Source organism: Choloepus didactylus, chromosome 2, assembly GCF_015220235.1.
Source record: "Choloepus didactylus isolate mChoDid1 chromosome 2, mChoDid1.pri, whole genome shotgun sequence".
Classification (NCBI taxonomy): domain Eukaryota; kingdom Metazoa; phylum Chordata; class Mammalia; order Pilosa; family Megalonychidae; genus Choloepus; species Choloepus didactylus.
The window spans coordinates 24,885,397-24,912,596 of NC_051308.1; the positions used below are offsets into that span (position 1 = coordinate 24,885,397).

At 38.5% G+C, this 27,200-nt stretch overlaps 1 protein-coding gene across 4 annotated transcripts in view; it reads left to right on the top strand.

Annotated features, from left to right (window-relative positions):
* Positions 1-11,047, top strand: part of CHRM3 (cholinergic receptor muscarinic 3) — a 551,777-nt gene extending 540,730 nt beyond the window's left edge. For all 4 annotated transcript variants that reach the window (XM_037821920.1, XM_037821924.1, XM_037821914.1 and 1 more), the window contains one exon: positions 7,736-11,047. In XM_037821920.1, the coding sequence (XP_037677848.1) occupies positions 7,755-9,527 (1,773 nt within the window). In that variant the 5' untranslated portion in view covers positions 7,736-7,754 and the 3' untranslated portion in view covers positions 9,528-11,047. The remainder of the gene's footprint in view (positions 1-7,735) is intronic.
* Positions 11,048-27,200: the final 16,153 nt, after the last annotated feature.

Sequence of the window (27,200 nt, forward strand, 5' to 3'; positions counted from 1 at the left end):
CTTTTCTTAAATATTAATAAAAGATGTCAACATATCCACTGCAATGGCTTTCAAACATTTTGGACCACAATCCACAGTAAGAAATACATTTTACATCATGTCTACAAACAAGAATACGTGTGGGTGCATGCCTATGTATAAATCAAAAGTTTCACAAAACTATGTGATATGCATTCTGACATATTCTATTCAATTTTATTTCTTTTCTTTTTTATTCTGGTATTGAACACATTGATCAATCCCTGACTTGCATTTTTGAGAACTTAGTGGATCAATTCTGTACCTGATCCTAAATGCAATGTAAAAATGGTCTGGAAAATACATATACTCAGAGATGAAATCAGAAACTGATATACACAAATGTATCTAACCTGCACGTTCAAACATGGTAGGATAAGACTGAAACCTTCACAGCGCCCTCCTCCCCATGAGTGCCCTCAAGGGCCCTCATGAGCCCCCACCCCCACCCCAAACCCAGCAGGATCGTGTTCAGTCTTGTACTCCTTGCCCGAGTTTCGGAGCCTGGGACACTTCGATAGCCATGCCCTGAATATCCCAACTCCAGCTTACAGGATTCCCAATTCCTTTGGGAACACCAGCACTTGACAGGAAGGGCAATTGTTCTGGATTCAGACAGGGGCCAGGCACCTGCTCGCTGGTCCATTCCTACCTGGCTAGCCCATTTGTCCTTTTTCAGGCTGCATTCCTAGAGTTCCTGCCTGGGATTTCTTAAAAAGGTGGCTGGCCCCCAAAAGTGAGTTCCTAATTAATCCATGTTCTTCCCAGACTCTGGTAACAGACCACTGGATGTGGCATCATGGAATCATGGCTGAAGCCCCCTTCAGGCCACAGGTTTGCTTTCTCTGCTTTCCATTCCCTCCTTACGAAGTATCCCCAGAGAAGTTGGGCAGCTCCCTTGCACATTCTGCAGCTACAAGAAACCAGTGGAGCCACTGCCTTGGGTTCTCTCAGCCTGGAACCTCACACAGCCATGGGTGCTCGATGCTGCCTTGTCGTGGTGACACGGTGCCCTCTGATCAGCCGCCACCTCTGGGCACCAGACAGGGAGCGAGTGAGGCACAGAGCTCCTTTGACTCTTGCATCACCAATATTATCATTTTTTTCCTCTAACACCCCCCCCCCATTTAGAAACAACACTAAGGTAGAGGGCAAGATTCAAGCCCTTCTTGGTGACCATTAGCAATATCTTCCCCTTTTAACTCTCATCTCCACTTCCCTCTGGCTTTGGAAACTTTCCGGGTTTTTTGTTTGTTTGTTTGTTTTTTCTCATTAGGAACATTACAGATTAGGCTAAAGGCTACTTTGTCCCTCACCCTCAATCCTAATCATCTTCCCCCTCCAAGACATCACCACTAATATATGATTTTCATGCATCTTTCCATCCTCTTATAATTTTAAATATAAATATTTATCTAAGATCTATACTATTGTTTTCCATGTTCTATTGTTAGCTAAATTGTACTGTGTTGTATTTATCATCCTGCAGCTTGCGTTTTTCGCAACATATTTTTAGAACTTTCTATGCTAATACATAGATTTCTTGTTGATTCCTATTATCTGCTGTATAGATTCCGCTTCATGTATCATCCCATTTTTTCATCTTCTCCCAACTGATGGACTTTTAGATTTTCCTAATTTTAGATTTTCCTAATTTTTGTCGTAACAAAAAATGCTTCAGCACACATCCTTGTGCACCTCCCCTTGTATGCATATGTATGCAAGATTTGTAGAATCAAATTGCTGGATCATGATGGATTTGCATTTTCAGTGCTAATTGACACAACCAAATCACCTTTTATAGTAGTTGCCATCAATTTATTTAGTCTGGATGGGTGAGTTGGGGGCAAGCTTTATTCCCTAATGTTTAGGCTAGGCCACCATTCCTTGATACTCAAAAGACCTAAGCATTTGCAGCTTAAAAGACCTTATTTCTAATGCCCTTATCTCTACCAGAGTCTAAAGTCTCTTTTAAAAAGCAAAAATTGAGCATGGACTGGTTTCTTTCTTCCTACATTTCTGCAGAAACAATCTAATCCTGAGAACATGAAAAGTTGGCATTGGGGGAAGAAAGGCATCATATCAGTGAATACATCAGATTATGAGCCGAGCACACCATAATGTTCTTACCCTCTCTATAACCTACAGAGTAAGTGGTAGTATTCCAGTTTTATAGATGAAGAAATGTAGTCTCAGAGAAGTTCAACAGTTTGTCAAGTTTATACTTTCTGGGTCAACCTAGAACTCAAACCCAAATCAGCCAGGCTCCAAATACCATGTTTTCAACTGCTTTGCCACTTTCCAATGAAAAGTTATTAATGATGACAAGAGCATCATAAGTATTAATAGAAGTGGTATTAATTTATTTCATAAAACATCTTAGATGACTGCCCATGATTTTCTAGACATTTCTGTCTTCGGAGCTACAAGTCATAATGAGTTTTAATAATGTGCTTTCTTATACTTTCTGCTTCCTATTCAAAAGGATTTCTTTTCCTCAATGTCATGTTCATCTACACTTCCTTCTTTTTGGTTTTATATATGAAGTTATTAGAAGTTGAGACTCTAGTCTTAACATCGAAGTGTCATGGCTATTAACTATTACCTTAATAATTATTGTCCATTGGATGTTCCATCTGATGGGTGAGCAAGTGGCTACAGACCGCTCCCCTTTAATGCTTATTTTGTAGCACTAAAATTGTGGCTCAGCCCAAAATCTATATCCTTTGCACAAATGACAGGACTAGACCATTTAAAAAATAAGAATAAGCACATCTTTGAGACTTCCAGGAGGTATTAGATGTTGAATTAATGTTGAATTATCAAAAGAATGATGGCCACTGATAGATATGCCAAAGAATATAGGTCAAAGATCACCTGTCTGGCAGTTTGTGATTCAAAGGTTTACTAATGATTAGTGAAGAATTCCTGAGACTCCAAGGGCAACAGACCAGGTATTTAATGAATCCAATACATAGTGCCAAATTTTATCCGTAGTTGTCCTTCTTCAATTCTGGTTCCTTTTATTTTTCTGCATTCCAACAAAGTATAATTGGACCTGAATAGTTCACATTTTGTGATGATCTACAGATTCCTAGGATGAAATGAACTAAAAGAAATGACCTTAAGTTTATTCCCAAAATTCTTATATTTTTCACTAATGTCAGACAACTGTATAAATTAAGTTGCTATTAAATTTTTACAAACATAATGTGTGAGTGCCCATAGAGAGTAATCTGACATTGCCCAAATAACTTGCTGCTTTTTAAAATTATTTATTCATGACCCATCCCCAACCTTGGGGGTAGGTTCATGGAGAGCACAAGCTGTGAATTATTGAATTCAACATCTCCAATTATAATAACCTGTATCTGGTAGTGGTTCAGTGAGCATGTGCTGATATTGATGAAGATAGATATGTTAGTCAGGATCCTTTGAGTTGCAGGTAACAGAAACCTATCTCAGGTAGCCCAGGCAACAACGGAAATGTTTTGACTCCTGTAAACAGCAATGTGAAGGAGGTGGTGTTGGCTTCAGGAATGGCTAGATCCAGAGTTTTGAAGGCACCATCTTCATGCCGTCTCTGTTTCCCGCATTCCCTCCTAGGCCTCTTCTTCCTCCATGTCTTTCTTCTATGTTTGTTTGTTTCTCAGGTTTTCCATGTGATTATAAATATGGCCATCAGCATCTAGCAATCTCAAAGATAAGAGAATTACTCTCTTGTTCCCAGCATCAATATCAATCCCTGAGTCAACTCTTACTGCTCCTGCTTGGGTCTTCCGCAGACGCACTGCTGTCGTAGAGGAATCAAGACCCTGTGACTGACACCCATCCAGAAATACAGTCTATGGGTGTTGGGCCATTTCCAAAAGAATGACGAAAGCAAAGACAAATAACAGGCATCTCTTGCAAGCCTAGGAGAGGGAGAGGAAAAAGAGACGAAAGAAGACAAATGTACCATCAGCACAAATATAAGACTCAAAGATTATTGGACATTTTATTAAAAATAAAATCGGTATGGCATGAGAGATGAAAAGGAGGCTACAGAAGAGGATCCATTCCCATGGGCGGTGGGGTATGAAAGCAGAGGCTTGGGAAGTGTTTTGATTGTTAGGAGCTTTAAAAGTTGCTGTGAGAAATTTATGTGAGATTCATAGGACGCCGGGGGTAGGATGCGGTGGGAAAGTAGAGGGGAATGGAGGACGGTGAAAAGGGTGACAACACAAATCAAGAAATGGGTAAGGAAGCTTACCTACTGTGTCCAGGACTCTTTGGAGTGAAAGAGATGTTGTAAAATTAAGGCTATTCAGAGACCATTTCTTTATAAGAAATTAGCAAGGGTTTGGTGTCAGAAAAAAGAGAAATGGGTGAATAAGAGTAATAATGTAAAGAAGACAAAAAATAAGATTTACCTGAACATATAGAGTGGTGAGCATGAGAGGCATCCTGGATCCCCCAGTAGAATAGTGGTTAATAACTTCAAAGACGGGGTTGAGCTAAGGTGTCTCATAAGGACAAATCTGTTCTATTCCATCTATGTAGTTGCAAATGGGGAAAGGATGACACCAAGACAAACACCTCTAGAACTATTGTAAACTGGGATCTAGATGGAGGGAGAGAGAATAGATAAATCTATGTATGTGTTTTGGAAGAAACCATAAATTCACTCCTCCAAAATGGGCATCCCCTCAGTGAGGGAGACATGGAGATAAGGATGAGTTGAAAACACCTAATAAAACCCAAAAGAAGGAAACAAGAAAACAACCCATCAACTTCCTACAAGTGGAAATTAGCATAGTGCAGGAGATTTCATCTGTAGGAAAACGGTGATGGATTATACGGAATTCTGAAGAATTTAAGAGGTGATGGCTGAATCAGACCTTACAATTTGGCTGCAAGAAGATCACCAAGGAAGATAAGATGCAATGGCCCAATCAGAATATAAGGTTGTGAAAAGTAAAACTTGAAAGCAGTTTTTATAGTGTAACTTCAACTTAAAATAAAAGAAGGAAAGAAAGGGAACAAGAAAAGAAACCATTTATATTGGGATACACTGAAATTTGAATGGAAATACTCCAAAATGATTATAATTTTTATCTCTGGATGTTAAGATTCTGGATGATTTTCATGTTATTCTTTTACATTATTGAGTTTTCTCACTATTTTATGGAATATGAATGTATTTTTTTGATTTATTTAACTCTTCATTTAAATTCTTTTACAAATATAATGCTTGCTGTAACAAATTCAAATAATATGAAATGTATAAAGTAGAAAGTAAAAGCCACCTTCCCCCCATACTTCACCACTGCAATTTTTCCATGCTTATTCAAAAACATACATATATATGCGTATAATTATTTGCAGTTTCTTTAATTTTTCATGGGGGTAGCATTTTGCATTTTATTTAATTAAACTGTCATGGATATTATTCCAAATCAGAGCAAACTGAATTAATCATTAATTTTAATTTAATAGTATGTAGTGTCCACTGTAGGGTGTGACAATTTTTTACTATTTCAAAGAGTGCTGAAGTGAATATATGTATGTATATACATACACATAGAGGGAGAATGAGAAAGTGTCAGAGAGCTCTTAGAAGTGGGATCCTGGATTTTGTGCATTTTTATTTAGATAGATACTGCCAGATTGCCTTTCAAATGATTGTACTAATTGACACTCCAACCTAGATCACGAAACTGATTATTTCCTTTGCATTGTTGTCAACACTGGATGTATTAAATCATTCAAATTTTTGCAAATCTGTTAGATGAGAAAGAGTATCTCATTAAGTTTTCAATACACATCCATTCCATTTTAGAGATGTGTATAATGATTTTTTTCTTAACTAATTAGGAAGGACCACTTGTGTCTGACACCTGAAATGAGTTGGTAAAAAGGCAGTGTAGCATTACAGTTAAAAATGGAGCCTGTGGGCTCAGATTGTCTGGGTTTGAAGCCCACTCACTACCCCCCACTGACCCCTGCCTTACCATGTGTTAGCTCAGGTCCTTGGGTGGATTACTTCATTCTTTGTGTCTCTGTTTCCTGTAAAATATGAGTTATTTTAAGGATTAAATAAAAAATGTATAAAATGCACTTGCACAATGTGTACTTCATACTTATTACACAATAAATATTCTCTATTACCATTCATAATTGCACTAAATTTAGCTCTGAGCATCCTGGCAGCCAAAGCAGAGTGAGTTCATTGTTCAATAAAAAGAATAATAAAATAATAATAGTAAATACATAGCACTTACTGTGTGCCAGGCACTCTTCTAAACATTTTACACATTTTTTAATATTTTGGTAAAAGAAGGTTTCTTTGAGCATTTATTGAATTCTAGGAGGTATTTATCAACAATTAATTCCATTATACAGAAAGTTACCATTCCTTTTCTTCTAATGAGCAAACTAAGGCTCAGAGAGGTTAAATTATACCCAAGATCCCACTGCCAGTAAGTGGTTGACCTGAGATTTGAAGCTTGCCAACTCTAACGTCTTCCTACTACACCACAAGCCTTCCAAATGACTCTGTGATTCTCACTGCACTCCTTCTACAGCTACTTGGACATCAATATCTGAAGTCGTCTTTATTCAGGACTCTTGTTGCTTGCAGGTGTACACATATTTATATGTAAACATATGTAGTGAAGACTTCCAACCAAGACCATAGAAACCACAGAATTGTTCTCAATATATTTTTGCTATGATTATCAAACTTTGAATTCATAGAATGACACTCACTAAGGAATGATGTACTGAATGTAACAGTCCACAGTGGGTGGTGGTATCAGAACTCCTGCCCAGTGGTGGCCTGGCACTGCCACCCTGGAGCTTCCGAGAGGACGGAGCAAATCACAACCGAGGCTTGCAGTGACACTACACGGGCTCACTGGTGACACAAGAATTGTAATGATTCTTAGTTGTTTATATATTTTGGTAACGAGTGTTTTGAAAGCACCAAATTAGTTTTGTGACTATGGATATAAGAATGTATGTGTGTGTGTGATGTGGTAAAATACTTTTTCATTTTTGGAGTTAAAAATATCTAAATACTAGAAATATTCAAAACCAGTTTGGTCAATTTGAAACATTCTGATAAAGGTGCTTCTGCCTGTTATGAAACATGAGATACCTGCCTTATAGAGATATCATTTTACCGACCATTTCAAGGAATAAATACATAATTTTTTCATCTGGGTTTTAAAGAGGTAGTGAAATGTGAATAGATTTATGCTTATTTTCTCCCTTGCTCTGGATTGATGTTACTCATTCTAGTGAGGTTCAACTAGCTGGGATCACTTTAAGGTTGCAAATGTTGAAGCCTGGGATCAGTGAATGCGTGGATGGATAAAATGCAAAAGCATAAAATTAACATAACAAGTAGTGTGATGGCTATGCTGGATACATAACCTATAATTGTTTAATATTTCCCCTTGGCCAAACAAGAAAAATAAGGAAGATTTTGTTTAATAACAATATTATGGTTAATGTGGGAAAAAGCACACTACATTTCCACACTAGCAAATTGTGCTGCGCTAGACTCCTCAGCTTTAAAATAGGAGAATGGATTTGATATTTTTGACCTCTTCAAGATTTAGCAACCTATAATAGGTTTTACATGTCTTTGAAAGTATGCAATTAATGCAAAGAACACACCAAACTAAAGCAGAAATTTTCCTAACTCCATCTTTTCTCTCTTTTTCCCCAGACTATGTCAGAGAGTCACAATGACCTTGCACAGTAACAGTACAGCCTTGCCTTTGTTTCCAAACATCAGCTCTTCCTGGATACATGGCCCTCCAGACCCAGGGCTGCCCCCAGGAACAGTCACTCATTTTGGCAGCTACAACATTTCCCAAGCAGCTGGGAACTTCTCCTCTCCAAATGTCACCACCAGTGATCCTCTGGGAGGTCATACCGTCTGGCAAGTGGTCTTCATCGCCTTCTTAACGGGCTCCCTGGCCTTGGTGACCATCATTGGCAACATCCTAGTAATCGTGGCATTTAAGGTCAACAAGCAGCTGAAGACGGTCAACAACTACTTCCTCTTGAGCCTAGCCTGTGCTGATCTCATCATTGGGGTCATTTCAATGAATCTGTTTACTACCTACATCATCATGAATCGATGGGCTTTAGGGAACTTGGCCTGTGACCTCTGGCTTTCCATTGACTACGTGGCTAGCAATGCCTCCGTCATGAACCTGCTGGTCATTAGCTTTGACAGGTACTTTTCCATCACGAGGCCGCTCACATACCGAGCCAAACGAACAACAAAGAGAGCTGGCGTGATGATTGGTCTGGCTTGGGTCATCTCTTTTATCCTTTGGGCTCCCGCCATCTTGTTCTGGCAATACTTTGTTGGGAAGAGAACTGTGCCCCCAGAGGAGTGTTTCATTCAGTTCCTCAGCGAGCCCACCATTACCTTCGGCACGGCCATTGCTGCCTTTTATATGCCTGTCACCATTATGACTATTTTATACTGGAGAATCTATAAGGAGACCGAAAAACGTACCAAAGAGCTTGCTGGACTGCAAGCCTCTGGGACAGAAGCAGAGGCAGAAAACTTTGTCCACCCCACGGGCAGTTCTCGAAGCTGCAGCAGCTATGAGCTCCAACAGCAAAGCATGAAACGCTCAGCCAGGAGGAAGTACGGCCGCTGCCACTTCTGGTTCACAACGAAGAGCTGGAAGCCCAGTGCTGAGCAGATGGACCAAGACCACAGCAGTAGCGACAGCTGGAACAACAACGATGCTGCTGCCTCCCTGGAAAACTCGGCCTCCTCTGACGAGGAGGACATTGGCTCAGAGACAAGAGCCATCTACTCAATCGTGCTCAAGCTTCCAGGTCACAGCACCATCCTCAACTCCACCAAATTACCCTCATCAGACAATTTGCAGGTGCCCGAGGAGGAGCTAGTGAAAGCAGACTTGGAGAGGAAAACCAACAAGCTGCAGGCTCAGAAGAGCATGGATGATGGAGACAGTTTTCAAAAAAGCTTCTCTCAGCTCCCCATCCAGTTAGAGTCCGCCATGGACACAGCCAAGACCTCTGACGTCAACTCCTCGCTGGGTAAGGCCACGGCCACTCTTCCTCTGTCCTTCAAGGAAGCTACCCTGGCCAAGAGGTTCGCTCTGAAGACCAGAAGTCAGATCACTAAGCGGAAAAGAATGTCCCTCATCAAGGAGAAGAAAGCAGCCCAGACCCTCAGTGCGATCCTCCTTGCCTTCATCATCACCTGGACCCCGTACAATATTATGGTTCTGGTGAACACCTTTTGTGACAGCTGCATACCCAAAACCTATTGGAATCTGGGCTACTGGCTGTGCTACATCAACAGCACCGTGAACCCCGTGTGCTATGCACTGTGCAACAAAACATTCAGAACCACGTTCAAGATGCTGTTGCTATGCCAGTGTGACAAAAGGAAGAGGCGCAAGCAGCAGTACCAGCAGAGACAGTCCGTCATCTTCCACAGGCGGGTGCCCGAGCAGGCCTTGTAGAGTAAGAGTTTCATAATAGCCGTGACCTAACACACACAGCAACCCACAAACCTTAGGGAGGAGCAAGGTGAGGGTAGGGGTGATCTCTGGTGATGACAAAAATGTTTCATCACCCAGATGTGAAAGAAGCTGCCTGTTTACTGATCCTTTGAATAAACCCATTTTCATATAAAAGTCAAGTACAAATTCAGCAAAACACACACACACACACACACACACACACACACACAAAGCTTACTACTGAATATAAAGAAATTTATTCTGAAATAAAGACTTTCAGTGTTTTTTTTCTTAAAAAGGAAAAAAAGTTGCTTCACAGCAATTATACACCCACATTGCTCTGCCTGGGTCTCTTAGTTCACATTAGCTGTAGAATGTCCGATGAGCATAGCTAGCTGGCCCAGTTGCCACCTTCTTTCCAAGGATCCCGAATGTGTTGCTCCAGACCCCATGGGGAACACAACAGGCTAGTGGAACCATGGTTCCGAAATTATTTCATACATGGCAAAGCTGAACTCCTTGTCCCAATAGAGCTTCCTGTCTTCTCTTTGGTGTGTTGTTAAACTCTATTTGTGGACTTGAATCTTGCAAAGTACTGTTTTGTGCAGTTCAAGTTTCATGCAAATAAAAATATATAAGTATATATATATGTGTGTGTGAGTTCTGCATGCACACACATAGTGTATATAATGTACTGGGAAACACTGAACTGGCAAATTATTCCTGCAATATATGCTTTCAGTACTTTGGTAACTGAAGTCCTCTAGGATCCTAATACCACGTAAAAGTAAAATAAATCCACCTTAATGTTTTTGAAACCAGGGAAGTTTTCCACAACCCCCCTGGAGAATTTTCAGCACAGAGCAGCCAGGCCCTGTGGCAGGCTGTGTAGAGCGGACGGCCTCTGGAGTCAGGTTGACTGCCGTGCATTGACCCAACTCAGAGTGTAAACAATTTCCTTTGTTGGTATCTTCCTCACCATAGCTAAATCTGGACCCCTCTGAGCTCAAAGAATGAACCACAACCACGTTTGAATTTAGAGGTAGTCCATATCTGAATATGATTCAAAACACAAGTTCTGCTATCTCAACTGCTTGAAACTCAATAATAGTGACGCACGAATGTTGAACACAGTGATCTCTGTGGCAAAATGAAAGAAAAATTATAAGGGGGCAGGGTGAGGGAGAACACGGTTTTCGATTTCTTACTACCTGGCACCTTCTAAAAAAGAAAAGGGCTTAAACCTTTGTTACTTAGCTGTGGCCGGCACTTTCTGTTGTTCATTGTATGAGCTTCACCCAGAAGCGGTGGAGTTTGTGAAGTTATGTGTCCTTGGAAGAAAGAACTACTCTGCAAAGTGTTGCTTCAAACTGATTTACTTACATTTTGAAAAAATAATTTTGCATTACCCTTTAAATTGACCAAAATGGTAAATTTTTACTTGGGGGAGGGAATGGGCTTCTGCTGTTGTTGTGTTGTTTTGCTGCTGCTGTAGTCATTGGAATTCTTTCTTTTCCATTTTTCTGGGGCCTCTGTGGGTAAAGGGGTGGGGGGGGTGGGCTGCAGAGAATTCCTTACCTTTGTACAGGGCATCAGTGTCGTGAACCCAGAGCTGGTGTAGAAGCTGCTTTTGTATTCAGTGTGAAGTGGTGTTTACAGATGACTCTGACAACAGTGGAAGTGTACTTAATGGTGTCTGTGTATCTGAACTATTTAATTTCATGTTATGTTTATATGAAGAAATATTTATGCATACTTCACCAAGTGTTTATTTAATGTTGATAAATATTACTCCTCAGTCTCCAGCCATGGTGTCCTTTTAAAGTGATTCTTTTAGGTCCACTTGAGCAATGACTAGAGTCTATTGAGCTTTCATGTGGCTACGAAGAAAAAGTCACTCTGTTGGCATCACCAAGCATCTAACTCTTTCTAGATAATAAAAAGTCAATTGTGACTTCAACATAAATTTTTTAAACCACTCTTTAGCTAAACCTGATGGGAACTGGACAAAAGAACCCTCTGCCATCAGGTTTGAAATCATATTAAAAGGGAAAGAAGCAAATCAGCATAATTGAAAGAATGATTTTTTTTGCCCATATTCAACCAAAGAACAAGAAAAACCAGAGGCTATTTTCTAAAGTGTAAAGCAAACAATGGAATGTTATGTTACCTGTGAAACATCTAGAAAGCAATTGCATCTATATTTTATTATTCCAGTTGGTCTGACACTAATAAATATATGAATGCTCATGAAAGTCTCCCAGCACTTCAGTAATTCCCAACCTTTTTGAGGCTCCTTATCTGCCTCCCTCTCAAGAGGGTTGTTTGCTGTACTTTTTCAGAATAATTAGATGGAGTTAAGTTTGAGAAATTGAGAAGCCTGAGCTTTGGCAGAACTGTAGTAGTTAATTACAGTTGAAAATAGGCATGATTATCTCCTGATCATTTTTCTTCATGACCCTGATGATGCCAGAAAAGAAGCAAATCTACGACTCTGGCTCTCCCTTTTTGTCACTGGTTTTACTCTGAGTTGTTCTTAAGTTTCGTATTAATGCAAACTGCTTTTGAGTACTGCCTGTTGACTTGGTTTATAGAAAGATATGTCCAACTCTTGGGCCATTTTCAGAGAAGAAAAATAAGCAAAACAGATAAGGAATTTGGAAGTGTAATTGAAGATTTTGTGAGTGTTTATGACAGGACACTAGTTGCAATGTATTTCTCAATGGGCTTGTCAATAGGGAAACATAAGATCAAAATGTCTTTATCCCCAAACTGGGAGTTGAGTTATTCCATCCCATGTGAATGAGTTCTGCAGAGTTTTTAAGATTATCCTCTTGAATTGAAAGAGTGAAATAATCCATCCTAAAATAAACCACACATGTAGAATCAGTCTCCCCCCACCCCACCCCTCCCCACACACACACACTGCAGTAACCAAGATCTAGGAGGCATATCAGCATTCTCTGTCAATTCTCCTGTGTTGCAGATGGACAAGACTCATTACTCTGAAGAAGGGTAAGAGTCCCTCTGCATCAACTGAGAGAAGTAGGAGAGCAGAGCTCTGATGCAAAGGTAGCTCAGCTCTGCCTCAGGTACGGAAGAATGTTGCCAAGGCTCCTGCCATCGTAGTGAGGAAGACTGATATAGATTATGTTGGGGTTACCCAAAGTGTCTTGTACTTACCTGAGTAGAGACAATTCAAGGGTGGGGACATATTTCTGAGTTGTTGAACAGCTCATCACTAACAGCTCTAGAGGATGAGTGAAGGTAGCAGAGTATGGTCAAAGAGGCACTGAAGTTAGAATTAGCATCCTTGATTTCTTGGCACAGTTCTGTCACTATCTAGTTATAGGTCTTCAGTCATACATGTCACTGGACCTTAAACTTCTTGGCTTCTCTCCTTAAACTAAGAAACAAAACTAAGTCATCTCTAGTTGCCTTCTGATAGCAAACAGGTCAAAATTGAAGTATGGAATTAGGTAAATAACTATAATGATGAAGGTAAAATATCTTTTCTGGGGAACCCTTAAAAATTTTTCATTTTTTGTATCCATCAAAGTTATTTACCTATTATATATTTTTTAATTATTTCCAAGTCTTTATTGTCTATACTTTTTAATGCAATTTTATTGAGATATATTCACAGACCATACAATCATTCAAAGTATACCATCAAAATGTAGTTGTGCATTCATCACCACAATCAATTTTTGAACATTTTCATTACTCCAAAATAAAAATAAGAATAAAAATAAAGGTATAAAAGAACACCCAAAACATCCCATACTCCTCCTCCCCCCTATTATTTATTTACTTTTGTGTCCCCAGTTTTCTACTCATCTATCCATATACTAGATAAACGGAGTGTGTTACGTATTATATTTTAACACAATGAAATGTAAGCAATTCTCACAGTTTGTTGGTAAGCCTAGAATTGTATTGTTTCAAATGCCCCCTCCAATCTGGGGACCATCATCTGAAATCTGACAGCCTTAAAAATATTACTGGGTAGGGGGTGTTTGTGTTGTGCTTGCAGTGGTATTTCTTGCAAAGAGATTTAAATTGTATAGACGACAGCTCTCAAAACATTATCTTTTCTTCAATCTAAACAACCCAGCTTCTACCACGTCCTCTGAAAGAGTATTTTTCTCAAATGTAATGTGCAACAAACTTGAACAGTGTAAATTCCAGCCCAGAATGGGCACATGGAAAATTTCACCACTTCCCTTCAAGCTCTCTCTTCTTTTGTTTTCTTGACTCTGTTTTGTAAATATTCAGCCTCCACCAGGATCAGTGCTGTGTGAGTAAATATTCCATACCTAAGAAATCAATTCTGGGGACAGTAACCCAGTGCTCTTTAGAATTGGGGTGTTCCATTTTCTTTTCTGGCTTCAGTGTTGCTATCTGAGAAAGGAGGCTCGTGCCAAGATAATAAAAATTAATAAAGAAAACCAAGTTCATTCAATGATTGTACTCAATATAAGTTTATGACTACAGAGTATTTTGTTCTGGCTCCCAAATAGGCAAATTTTAGTATTATTGTGAAACAACTTCACCCACCTAGATGAGCAATGTTCTTGCACTTAATACGGAGGTGGACATCCAAATGCTGTAGTGTAACATCAGGCCTGTGGTTGCTCTAGTGGAACCCCAAAGACTCAGCCCTTCCACCCTGACCTGGGCAGGGGCCTCCCCAGAGGATCACCCGCAGACAGAGCCAAAGTGGCTCTCATCTTAGTAGCACAAGACATTCTCCGTAAAAGGTAAATGGTAAAGGAAGCCATTCTCTGAATGGCAAAGAAGTATAATAAAACCTTCCCCCCATAGATTAAAATCCGGTCACCTTATCTTAAACTAAAAGAATTATCTCCAGAATATGAAGTGTATTGTTCTTTTCTTGAAATCAAAATTATTTAACAATTCTGCAATTCACATACCAAACCACAAACTATTTTTTTCCTGTATTCTGTTAGTTTCTGAATGATAGAACCTAAATCTTATTCATCTCTCTATCCTGTGACTGGAACAGTGTCCAATAAACAGTAGACATTCAATAAGTGTTGAATGTTTAATAAAATCCTCATTAATTGATATAAAAATATTTATCAAATATGTGCACATCAATGTGCTACATAATTGCTGCAGTCAGAAGATAGCTGGGAAAAAAACTTAAAGGAAAAATGGTTCATAAATATGATGGTTATCTAATAAAATGTTACAAGGTAATGACATATTTTTTAAGTTGATATTTCAATGCATAATTGAGAGTCCAGAAAAGGGGAAAGAAAATCAACTCTCTCTTTTATTCCTTGAACTAACTCGATGGAAACTTTTTACCAGATTGGTCAACAGTGAGAAATTCTGCCTCATCCTCCTTGCTTTGCCCTAATAAGAAAAGCACTGGGAGGGCCTGGGTAGTCCACAAATATGTTCTCTGTTTGTACAAGTTAAGATATGTAGTTTGGCTTGAAACATCCTTGCATGTGGTTTTGCTTGGCATGGAAAGTTAGGAGAGAATCCTTTAACCTGTTCTGCAAGCAATTAAACAAAAGCTTTCACTGATACTCATTCCTTATCAAATACATGGTCATTTTTAGCCTCCTAAGTACAGCATTTCAGAGAAACTTCATTTGGACCTGTGCTTACAGCAATATAAAGCCAATATTTTGAGCAACTTCTTTTTCGTACACATGGAAAGTGTCATCAAGTTTGGTGCAGGCTTGAGGGATAATTAAATGTAAAACGGGCTTCCAAGTTGGTGAACTGGCACATCGATTTCTCTTGGCAGGAAGCTTTCAGGGAAATGTCTAGGAAATGTTTATAAATGTTCACATCCCTCCTATTCCTGAGGGTGTGAAGAGAAACCACTGTCCAAAAAGAGATGAGTATATATTTGCTTTGTAAGCAAAGGACATGTATCATAGTTGTATTTAAAATAGTGTCCACGCCTTTGCCAAAGGCACTGAATTTTACCTTTTTTTTACTGCCTCGTGGCCAGCACTTCTTCAGTAGTCATTTCAGGTATGTCATATGGCATTTTCATTCTTTCTCTCTGAAAACAAATCAATGGTCTGTACTATAAAATGCCTGCAACTTTGTGGTGAATATTATCTCCTAACCAAGTTTAACAGTGGAATAAGTAAATAAAGCTATTATTAAACTAAGAATGTGGTTTGCTTTCATTTTAATCCAAGGTCTATTATGCACCAGTAGATAGATAGTAGATGGATAGATGGATAGATAGATAGATAGATAGATGATAGATAGATAGAAGATAGATATAGTATAGAGGTCTGAACAAATTCTGAAACAGACTGTCATTTGCACTGATTTCCCTTTCTTTTCTACATACAGTAGAGCTTTCTTCAGCAACCACTGCTTCCATCATAAGCCCGAAAACACTTGCTCATTGTGTGTTTAGGAGTACGTATTAAGCAGGTTAATGCTACATATGGGCTACATATACATATATATGTAGCCCTTTTTCCAAGAGAGTATATGTAGAAAAATATTTACTCTAAATGCCACATTTAAAGGGAGCTCTTTTTTTCTCTGTTTAAAAGAAACACATTATTACTATTATTATTTTGTTAAGAGTTGCTTTTTGTTTCTTTTGGAACCATCAGAAAATGCTTTTCTACTGGGAAAAAAAATCAAGCTCAATAATTTTATTGCACTGATTTTAAAGTTACTACAAGTATATGTATAAACTGAAGTTTCTCTCTCAGCAAGAACAATGAAATTTTTCCGATGACATGCTGGTAAATTGATGGCTAGTTTACTGTCTCACAGCCTGCAGCACACAAAGAAACTGCCCACCTGCCACACTTCCAGCTTCCTGCTGGCAAATAAAGAGCAGGAAAGATTCCCTCTCTCTCTCTCTCTCTCTCTCTCTCTCTCTCTCTCTCTCTCTCTGTCTCTCTCCTTTCCTTCCCCCCACCCTCTTTCTCTCTCAACTCTGTCGCTTTTTTGTGCCTAGCCCAACTGTCTGTCATTAAATCCTTTCTCAGTTACTACTTGGAGATGTGCTCCCTCCTGTCAAGTCTAAGGCAACTCCTCTCTGTGTTGCCATTTCTTTCTATTATGATTACCATTTGGATCTATATAGGTCACCAGAAAATAGACTGCTTTTCCCTTTACCCTGTGATAATAGATACATTTATAGGAAATTCATACAGAGATTGAAGCAAGAAAAGTTTTCTATCATGTTAAAGCCTTCCATAATTTGCTACATGAATATAGTCCATATTAAAAACAATGGCTTACAGCATGACGAATTAATAAAGCATAAGGGTATGTTAATGTTGAAAAGATCAACTAGGGATCAATGGATTTTTAACTGACAAGTAATTTGGTGGGAGATGATAAACAGTTTTGAGGGGTAACTGCCACTTTCTTATCCACATGATTACAATAGGGACACAATTTTATAAAACATGACTCAGCTCTCTTGGGCACAGTTAATTGGTCCAAGGATTGGCACCTGATTGGACTAAACACAAAATTTCCCATAGAACTTTGAATTTGAGAGATAAAGACCATAAGGCCAGTTTCACCCCCCCTGGCCGGGACTGTGGACTCCGGAGCTCTCGGCAGCCATGTTTCCACCACGGGAGCTGAGGCTCCTCAGAAGCTGGTCTGGAAGGAAAGAGAGGAACGAACCCGAGTCAGAGAGAACCGGAGGTAAGAGAAGGACGCCATCCACCCCTGACCGTCCTGAAGCCCAGCTGCAAATACACACTTCTCTAAGCTTGGTTATTCACATATTTTTTACTTGTCCCCTATATTCATCAATTTAATATTTTGGTTTAAACTATTTGGGTTCTAATATCGATTACTTGCAACTAGAACAGCTCTACCTAATATAAACTAAGTGAACTGGTTGATACAACTGTGATTGTGGAGTCTTAATCCTCTTTCAATTTGAAAAAGAGAGATTGGTCATTTTGGCTGAATTTACAATTCAATTGATTTAAATATTCTTCTCTTTTTTTTTTTTTTAATTTCACTGAACTGGGACATTTCACCCTGGAAATAGATGGTTTATTATTGTTATCTTCTAACAGCAACCATCTATTTCTAATGAAAATCATAATACAATTTTTTTAACTATCCAGCGCATTTCTAAAAGGCAATAAAAATGAACATTGTTTAAGCAATGAGCATGCTGATCTTTTTCTTAAATTATACTTTACAAACATGAGAATTTGGAAGAGTAAGAGCATAGTCCCTTTATAAAAAAGACATCCTGTGGTCCAGAACATATACAGAGTTATAAAGAGAGTGTAATCAACTACTGTTTTAAAATGGAAGTTTCTTTGTCTAATTGTGGTCATTGTTTGGCATTTTTGCCTACCCCCCCCCCCCCCCCCCCCCCCCCCCCCCCGCTGCCCCACTTTTGTCCCAATTTTGTTTCAGTTTCTTGGAGACACCATGTGTAGATCTCAGTGTAACTTGCTATTCTCCATAAGAATTAACCAACAGCATGCAGGTTATGAAAAGGCATAAGAATCTTTCATACTAATATTCTGTGAAGATCAATTTTCATTTGTTGTAGGGAGGCTATTGATGAGAATTATATTGGAATGAGAGCCTCAGAGGTTGTGGAAGTTCTAACTCTCTTCAGCAGTATGTTTCTAAGGAGAGTTTATCTATAGTTCATATGAGTAGAAGTGAGTTTAAGCTTGAAACAGTGGAAAGAATGAAAAGATCATAGAGCTAGTTAGAGATGCAGCTGAGATTTAAACACACATCTCTCCTACCCCCAAGCTCCTGTTCTGTTTATTTTGACACCATTCATTTCACAATTAGCTATTGGAAAACATTTGACAGAGCAGAAATCTGTAGAGGGAGAAAAAGGAAAGATTCTTCCACAGGCTAGATATTTTGATTAGGGTGCAGAATCTGCCTTGAGGGACCTGGGCTGCAGATGCAGAGACTGACCTGACTATTTTGCATGTGCTCTGAACCCCGGGGGACTCCCAAAATGAGACAGGCTGGTCAGGATTTCAGCTAAGACAGACAAAAAATGATGCTTGCACAAGTTTTTCATCTTTTTGAAGGTACCTTCATGTGTATAATTTTTTTAAATGATTGCAGCATGTTTCTCTTCACTTGAATAAAGAATTCAAGATAATGTAATGAGTAGAATGTTTTAAGTAAAAATCCAATATAAATGCTCCGGATTCACAAAATGATGTGGCTCATAATAATATCTTGTCTGTAATGCATGTATCCATTATACTTACTCCTTAACTCATATTACAAGCTGTCCTTTTTCATTTAAAAAAAATATGAGTTTAAAATGTCTTTTACTTGTTGTATTTGAGGACAGCTATTTGTGATACCCGTGTAGGCCTTGTCTGGAATTTAGGATTCAACCATGCTATGCAGTGTGTTTGTTTCCATGACTACTACTAAACCCTGCTTCTCTTAACTAACTTACCTTTCTGAATCAAACCATTTTCCTCCAAGCAATTAATTCATGGAGATGACAAATTTGTCATTTATGTTTCTGATATTGATAGCCACTTAGAAGCTATGAAAACAGAGAAAATGGTGCCTGTGGTATATTCATAAAGGCAGCAGAGGGATGATTCTTTGATGTGGCCAATGCATTTTTTATAATCTTTTCTTTCATTAACTCTCTGGCACATGTATCCAAACAGATCTTTCTACATGACACAGTTCCCCACACTGGCTTCTGGAACACAATGAGCCTTCAGAAACCCAGCTGTTTTATCAGATTCTATCTGCAGGGGAGAGTACCTAAAAATTGTTGACAACACTGTGTTGTTGCCCAGGCTAGCTTGAAATGGCAAGAATCAGTAAAGGCTTGGAATAAATATAGGAGAAGGTCAAACTAATAGAAAAGGAGTGCCAGGACTACCTACCAACTTCAGTGAGACCCTTTAACTGTGACGTCTCAAGAAAAGAAATCCTATGAAATTAAGTTCTGAACAATATACAAAGGCCAGTCCTTTGCCAAAAGGCCGGAAGTAAATATTTCCCTAGATACCATTGTGTAAAATCATTCCCACCCTTGCCTTGGAATCAGTGACATTATCTTTAGTTGTTCAGAGTAGTTATGGGAATAGTTGTGGGGCTTTAGAAAGTGATAAGATATAAGATGACTCCAGCCACACCTCCTACCTCACACCACTAAACCACACCCCCTCCAGTGCCAAGATTGGACTTCCTAGAGACTTCTATGAAAATACAGGTAGGCCTGTAGGCTTGCCAAAATTTTATTCCCTTTTTTATTGTGTGAGAAACAAACAGTCCATGCCTAAGAACTTTTCTTATCAGTGGGGGGACTTAGTTAACACACCACACCTTCTCTCTGCTATCCCTGTCCACCCCACCCCAATTCCTTTCTTCCTGCCCTGTGAACCCCTTGAACCAAAAGTAAGTCTCACCTTGCTGGGACCATTATGTAAGTTTCATATGTACCTTCTAACCCAATTTAAGACTTTCCTGCTTCTGAAGTAAAACAAATCAATTTTTACTGTTAAACAAATTACGTCTCCTGTTAGGTAGTAGGAAGCAAATTTGTTGACTTCAGAAGATAGAACCAATGTATAAAAACAGAAAGATAAGATACAGGAAAAGAAAATAGATATTGACTGATTATTAAGAGACAGTGCATTCCTTTTTCATTTTTTTTCTTTTGGGATTCCAAAATAAGATTAAGAGCCTAATGCACTCCAAAATTTGAGGAACTCTGGATAGAATATCTTAGATCTTTGAGTTGGGAAGGACCCTTTAAATATTCTCCTGTGGAATTTGTACTCAATTCAAGGATCTGTCCTTCTGTAGCATCCTTAACAAGTGACTGCCCAGATTCTGTGTAAATAATTCCATTGACAAGAAACGCAGTAAATGAAGCAGGCCACTTTGTGTTAGGAGAGTTTTGTTTTCATTACACTTTATCCATAGTTTCTAGCCTTGCCGTCAAGGAGCATTGGTGTTCAAACTGCAATATGAGGATACCTGGGAACACATAAGGAGCTTTCCAGGAGTATTAAAGTTTGGTCAATCAAGGTAGACGTTTTTCAGATCCTCAGCTGCCATAAATACCCTTTCCCAAAAGTGAACTGTTGAAAAGGTCATCCCCTCCTTTACAACTGCTTTCTCTAACTTTCCCTGATGAACCTCTTACTCAGCCTGAATCTGAACAATAGTGCATTGCTCCAGTGCACAAAAAATCTGGACAACAAACAAAAGGACAGTTTCAAAATGCATAGTTCCTGAGAGAATGCTATGGAAGAAAAGCAAATAGAGCCTCAGTAAAAATTATTGAAGAGAGCAGAGCCTTGTTTCATCCAGAGAGCAAACTCAAGTGTCTATGCCTCTATCTATTTATCATCTGTCTATCTCTGCTTATCTATCCATTCATCTTTCCATACATCCAACCATTCATCCATCCATTCATCTACTTATGAATTAGAATTCAAAGATGAGGTGTTTGTCATAAAAATACATATTAATGCATTTATTTGAATTGGAAAATTAGGTCAGATATTTTTCTAACAAAAAGTCAATGTAATTTGGCTGATTAGTTTGACAATGAAGACTGGCTTTGGCAATTGGATTATATGGTAGACAGTTCCCATAAATTGAATGAGAAAATCTGCACTACAAGGTTTTGATAAAATATATTTAATGAACAGAGACAATATGCCAATGCAGAAATTACATTCTTTGAACCGTATGACAATTGTTTGGAGGACGAATTAAAAACTTGTAAAGGGCATATAACTTTTAAAAATTCTTTTGAGTATACAGGATCAAAAATCTTCAAAGAGCACTTTTGTAGAGAAAATCAGAATGACAGTCTCCCTCTTATATGACAGTTCTCTGACTATCTGAAGACAACTCTCTTTTGTCCCCTCAGACTACTTATTCACCACTTTAAATCTCACTGATGACCTCAGCCATCTCTCATGATGGACATTCAAAGGCATCACTGAGGTGGCCGGGAATTAGTAGTTAGTAATTGTAGCAAGCCAAAGCTCTGTCTTTCCTGAGCTCCAGCTCTCACTCTGACATATCCCTCACCATATACTTCAGGCTCAGTCACTGGCTTGTCAAACCTCACTGCCCACACCACAAGCAGCCAACATAAAACTACTGCAGTGTAACACCCACTTCTTCCAATAAGCCAACAAGTGCCGGGAACATAAGAAATTCTTACCCTAACTCTGGTTAATCTCACACATGAGGTGCTGTGGCAACCTCAAGACCTAATCTAAAAGTAGAGGACGGCCGATGGGAACATTAACTTTCTTGAGTCCAAACTTCTTTACCAAACAACAAGAGAAAGGGAAAACAGACTCAGGATGAATTGAAGCAGGTGCAGAGTAATCCAGAATTCTCTAAATAGCACCAATAGGAGAGGATCAGGGTAGAGGAGTTTCCTTAGTTACAAGTGAAGCAGGCTACAAACACATGCCTTTTGGGCTACCTGTGATTTCTACCTAGAATCTGCCTCTCCCAGATATCCATGCAGCTTTTTTTATGGTTTATGTCTCTGCTCAGATATTGACTAATCTGAGCAAACTTCCTAGTCCTCCTATCTAAAATAGCGCCTTCTGTTCCACTCTCAACTATTTACACTACTTTATTTTTCTACATAGTGCTTATTACTTCTTGACACATTTTTAAATCCTTCTATTGCTTATTTTCCGTCACTAGCATGTAAGCTCCATGGGAACTGAGTTTTTGTTTGTTTTTCCTGTTTTTGTTTCTCCCCCCAATATATATAGAGAGGGCTTAGAAAAGCACTTTTGATGTTTTGGAACTAGATAGAGATGGTGGTTACACAACAGGCTGAATGTATTTAATGCCACTGAATTGTTCACTTTAAAATGGTTAATTATAGGTTATGCAAATTTCACCTCAATAAAAAAAGAAAAAAGGCAGGCACTCATTATGTATTCGTTGAGTGAATAAAATTCAACAGCCCATTTTTAAACTACCACATTTCAACTGATCTGAATTATTCTTTCAATATATGTAGCTTCCTATCCAGTGTGTGATCAATAAGACTTCAAGCCATGATGTAATAGGAAATCCAGACCTCTCACACTAGCCAAAAAACTAACAATTCTCTCCATTCTCCAAATCAAGGCCCTTCTTTGCAGGATGTGCTATGATTTCTAATATTTTTGTTCTTGTTTCTAGAGACCAGAAATAACAAAGAGCTCATTTCAATGACAGCTTAGAAGATATATAATATCACCTATTTAGTAATGATGTGACTTTTTAAATTGTCTATATATATTTTCAGATCATGAGAATAAAGTTGTACATTTGTTTCAAGACCTTATATTGAAATACATTCATATTTAGAAAATGTCTGTCACTATGTAAAATGCTTATATAGTACACTTTTTATCATATTTAATGCTTTTCATATATGTATATAAATATATATAATTTATTGATGTCAATTATTTCTATGTCAGTCATAAAAACATGAAATTGTTCTTTATATTATTTTCAGGTATGATTTTTGAACTCCTCAATTTTGACACTATTGTCTTTTTCCTTTCATCCTTCAAACCTCATGCTATTTCTTTTTTCCTGCCTTAGACTCATTCCAGCTTGAAGCTAGTTGAACACCAAAACCAATAATGATCACCATAAACACTTTCAGTTTCCATATTTTCCTTTTATGTTTTATAAGAAACCACTACAAACGATAACTCTCTTCCACTAACAGCTCCGACACTTCAGGCAGCAGAATCACAATTAAACCTTCCAGGACTTGATCGTCTGGGGTATCTACCACACTCCCTCCCCTGACTGAGATGTTTTCTTGCAATCAAGTACAGTTGATTCACCATTTCCAGACTTCCTTCTATTGTAGAGGGATATGAGCAAATTGCACATTTTTCACTTCTTTCTCAAAAAGCAAAGTCTGATCATTTAAAGGTGTGTTTTGCCACTGAAAAAGAAAGACGGTGTGAATACCTTGGAAACTACAATGAAACGCAAAGGGTGCCTGTGCCAAGGTGCACCCGTCCACGTGGGGCACTGCGCTATGCAGCTGGGCCAGAGGATGCCGTGCCACCCTCATCATTTGAAGGGAGCCTTCATGGTTTGTTTTGTTTAGGTTCCTTTGTTTCCTTTGTTTCGTTTAATCTGGTAGTTCTTGTGGTTATTTCCAGATAAGAAAAAAGAAAACGTAAAATAGCTGAAGTTCATATTTAGGCATTTTTGCTGCCTTTTACCTTGTTGTACCTTTTCTCCCAAGATCCTCTTATTCCAGGCGTGTACTGACTTGGAAGAAATTATGTGCTAAATTAACTCACAATAAGGCCTGAGTGGCACCTTAGTGTTCTATCACTGTTGTAACAAATTACCACAAACCTAGTGGCTGAAAACCATCCATGTTTATGGTCTCACCGTTCTGGAGGTCAGAAATCCAGATTGAATCCCACTGGGCTAAAGTCCAGGTGTGGGGGGCTGCATTCCTTCTGGCTCTCTTCTGGGGGAGAAGCCGTGCCTTTGTCTTTTCCAGCTTCTCGAGGCTGCGTGCGTTCCTCAGGCTGCAGCCCCCTTCCATCTCCAGAGCCAGCACTGGCATTGCTTCAGCCTCTGCTTCACTCACCACATCTCCTCTGTCTCTCTGGCCTCCCTCTCTCATTCATACCCTAAAGACCTTTGCGTTGCATCAGAGTCCACCCAAATAATCCAGGATAATCTCCCCTTCTCAAGATCCTTAATGTAATATCTGAACATTTTAACATCTGCAAAGTCCCTTTTGCTGTGTAAGGTAACATAGTCACAGGATGGAAGCATGAGCATATTTGGGAAGCCATTATTCTGCTTACCACAAGCCATAATGTGCCATTCAGTCTCCCAGTCTCCTCAGGAGGACAGATGTTTGCACTTCAAAAAAAAAGAAACCTCTACAGATGATTGCCAAGGATAGAACTCAAAGCATGCCATGGGTGTGAAATAGGAATTTAAGAGAAGGTGGGATCTTCCTAGCATTGTTTTTAAAATTGCTATGTAAATGTCTATCTAATTACCACACTGATCTTGTAGGTGAATATGGTATCACAAAACCTGGGTTCCACAGCTGCACTCTAATTGTTTTATGAGATGAAATGTATATGGATTATCCCATTAATTAAAATAACGTACATTAAGTTTGAACATCCAATGTATTTTCATAGCTACCTGAGCCTCCCAAATTGTTATAAATTCATTTTTAGCACTAAGTGCTGATTTTGATTAAAAGAATACTCAAAAATCCCAGGTATGCGTGAATCATTGAAACAAGACAGCTTCCATTTTGTTGAATATTTGCCATGAGCAAAGCACTATGCTGACAAATTAACATCTAATGTATTTCTTTACAATCAAAATGAAATAGTTATTCTACAAAAGGTAAATTGAGGTTCAGAGATGTTATTTGCCTATGATCACATAATTATAGAATGCTTGATCCCAAATTCAAATATTTGACTCTAAAGCCCAAGGTGGCTTTTAGTACCTCTTCCCTTAAAAATGTGATTGGGGAAGCCATATGGACCACACTCCCCTTTGTCTAGTTTATGGATAGATGAGTAGAAAAATGGAGGAAGGAAAAAAACAAACAAACAAAGGCACCCAGTGTTCTTTTTTTACTTTAATTGCCCGTTTTCACTTTAATTATTATTCTTGTTAATTTTGTGTGTGTGGTAATGAAGGTATCAGGGATTGATTTTGGGGATAAATGCACAACTACGTAATGGTACTGTGAACAATCGAATGTACGATTTGTTTTGTATGACTGCATGGTATGTGAATATATCTCAATAAAATGATTTTTTTTTTAAATGTGTATTCTTTGTTAGTGGGTCTTTTTAGCTTTCCTAACCCCATTTTTTGTCATTTCTCCCTTTTACTTCCTCCATGCATACCATATAGTACTTTTTAGGTAATATTCATAACCAGAGTAATCCTCTTTGGGGATTGTGAGAAGGCCTATTAATGAAGTTGGGTAAGCACAAAATGCTCCATGCAAATGCAGATGAGATGTGGGTGTGGTTGAGTCATAGAATTGGAACCAGTTCTCCCCTTAGCAGAAAATTAAAATCCCCAGATTCAGGGGGCATTTAAATTAGTGTCGTCCAGTGAGTCCCCACACCTGTTGCCTAGTCTGTTTGACCTTGACTGGCAAGGTTTTCTGGGCTCCCGACCTTTGGCCATTTGCCTGCGTAGTCCCTTGTTGGCTCCTGGACTCTTCTGACAGCTAATATAGAGACTTACCCTGCTAGACGCTGCCTACATCATCCCTCGCCCTTGGCTTGTGTTAATCTTTCCAGGTCTCTGTCTCTTGCCTCTCAGGCCCTGTCTGCCCCAGGCTGCCCAGTGCTGGCTTTAAGCTAACAAGACATATAAATAGGAAGAATGAGAAAGTGTAAACTTCAGAACAATGCATTTTTCTTTATTGTATAAAAGTTCTATAATTTCAAAATGTATGAAAAATTTTTACTTAAATCAACTTTATCCCTAACATTAAATAGAGATAATAAAATATGTGTTGCATTGTACTATATCCTCCCAAACTCAGTTTGGATAAAAGTGAGGGTGGGAGAGGGCTGTTGGTGATGAGAAAAGCATTACTGTGTTGATTAATTCTGCAACTCACGTTTTTTCACAGTTTCAGACGTATCCGAAATTGTATCGTAAATCACTGGTGGCCGGGTGGCAGTTGTGACTTGGTCACCCTTGCCTGTGAGTCTGTGAATTTGGCTACTATTACTGGTGACCTGTTTGGACAATGGCAACCACCCGACACATGAATCAACAAACCATGGAAGGACACTGGAGAAAGAATAAGTGATCTAGTTGTGTATAAAATCATTTTGACATCTGATAAGATGAACAAAGGGCTAGCAATAAAATTTGCAGAATGAAGAAAAATATCCCGGCAACTAAAGTGGGGCATGCTTTTAAAAGCTATCGCATCACCAAGGTTCTTGATAGCACAGAGAGTATTAAAACATGAAAATGGACATCACTGACCATGATTCTGAAAAGTTGGGCACTGAACATCAAGAAGCTTTGGGAATGCCTTAAACAATTTATTCTGCTTATAGTCACTCTTTTATATATGCATAATAGGGATAGATGTTAAAAATCAATGTCTAAATTCTCTAAGAGCTCTTTGACTAACTGACAAATAATAATTTTAGTGATTAAAAAGCACCAGATTCTGTAAACCTAGAACTGTTCTAAAATAAAAAGATTAATTTGAACAAAGAAACTTTGGGCAATAGTACAATTAGAGGAATTTTTCTTTGTTAGTGATACATAAAATAATATTTTTGCAATTGATGTCTTAGATTCAATGAAATGTGCTTGGTTTTGAGTCATTTTGCTACAAAATATGAAAATAATAAATTCCTTCAACAAGAGAGTGATTTTTTAAATTTTATTTTATGTTAATGTTTTAAGAAAAGATTATCTTTTTTTTTACTTTTGCACAAAATAGAAAATGAAACAAATTATCTTAACAGAAAAGCTATGTAAAGTAAATAAACTATTCTCTGGTACAGTAATAAATATGTAATGTTTTGTGTTTTATGTATCTCTATACTAAGAAGTCACATTGCATATTTCTGTTTACCATAAAGGAGGTAAAACTGATGATGATATCTTGAGTTAAATTTT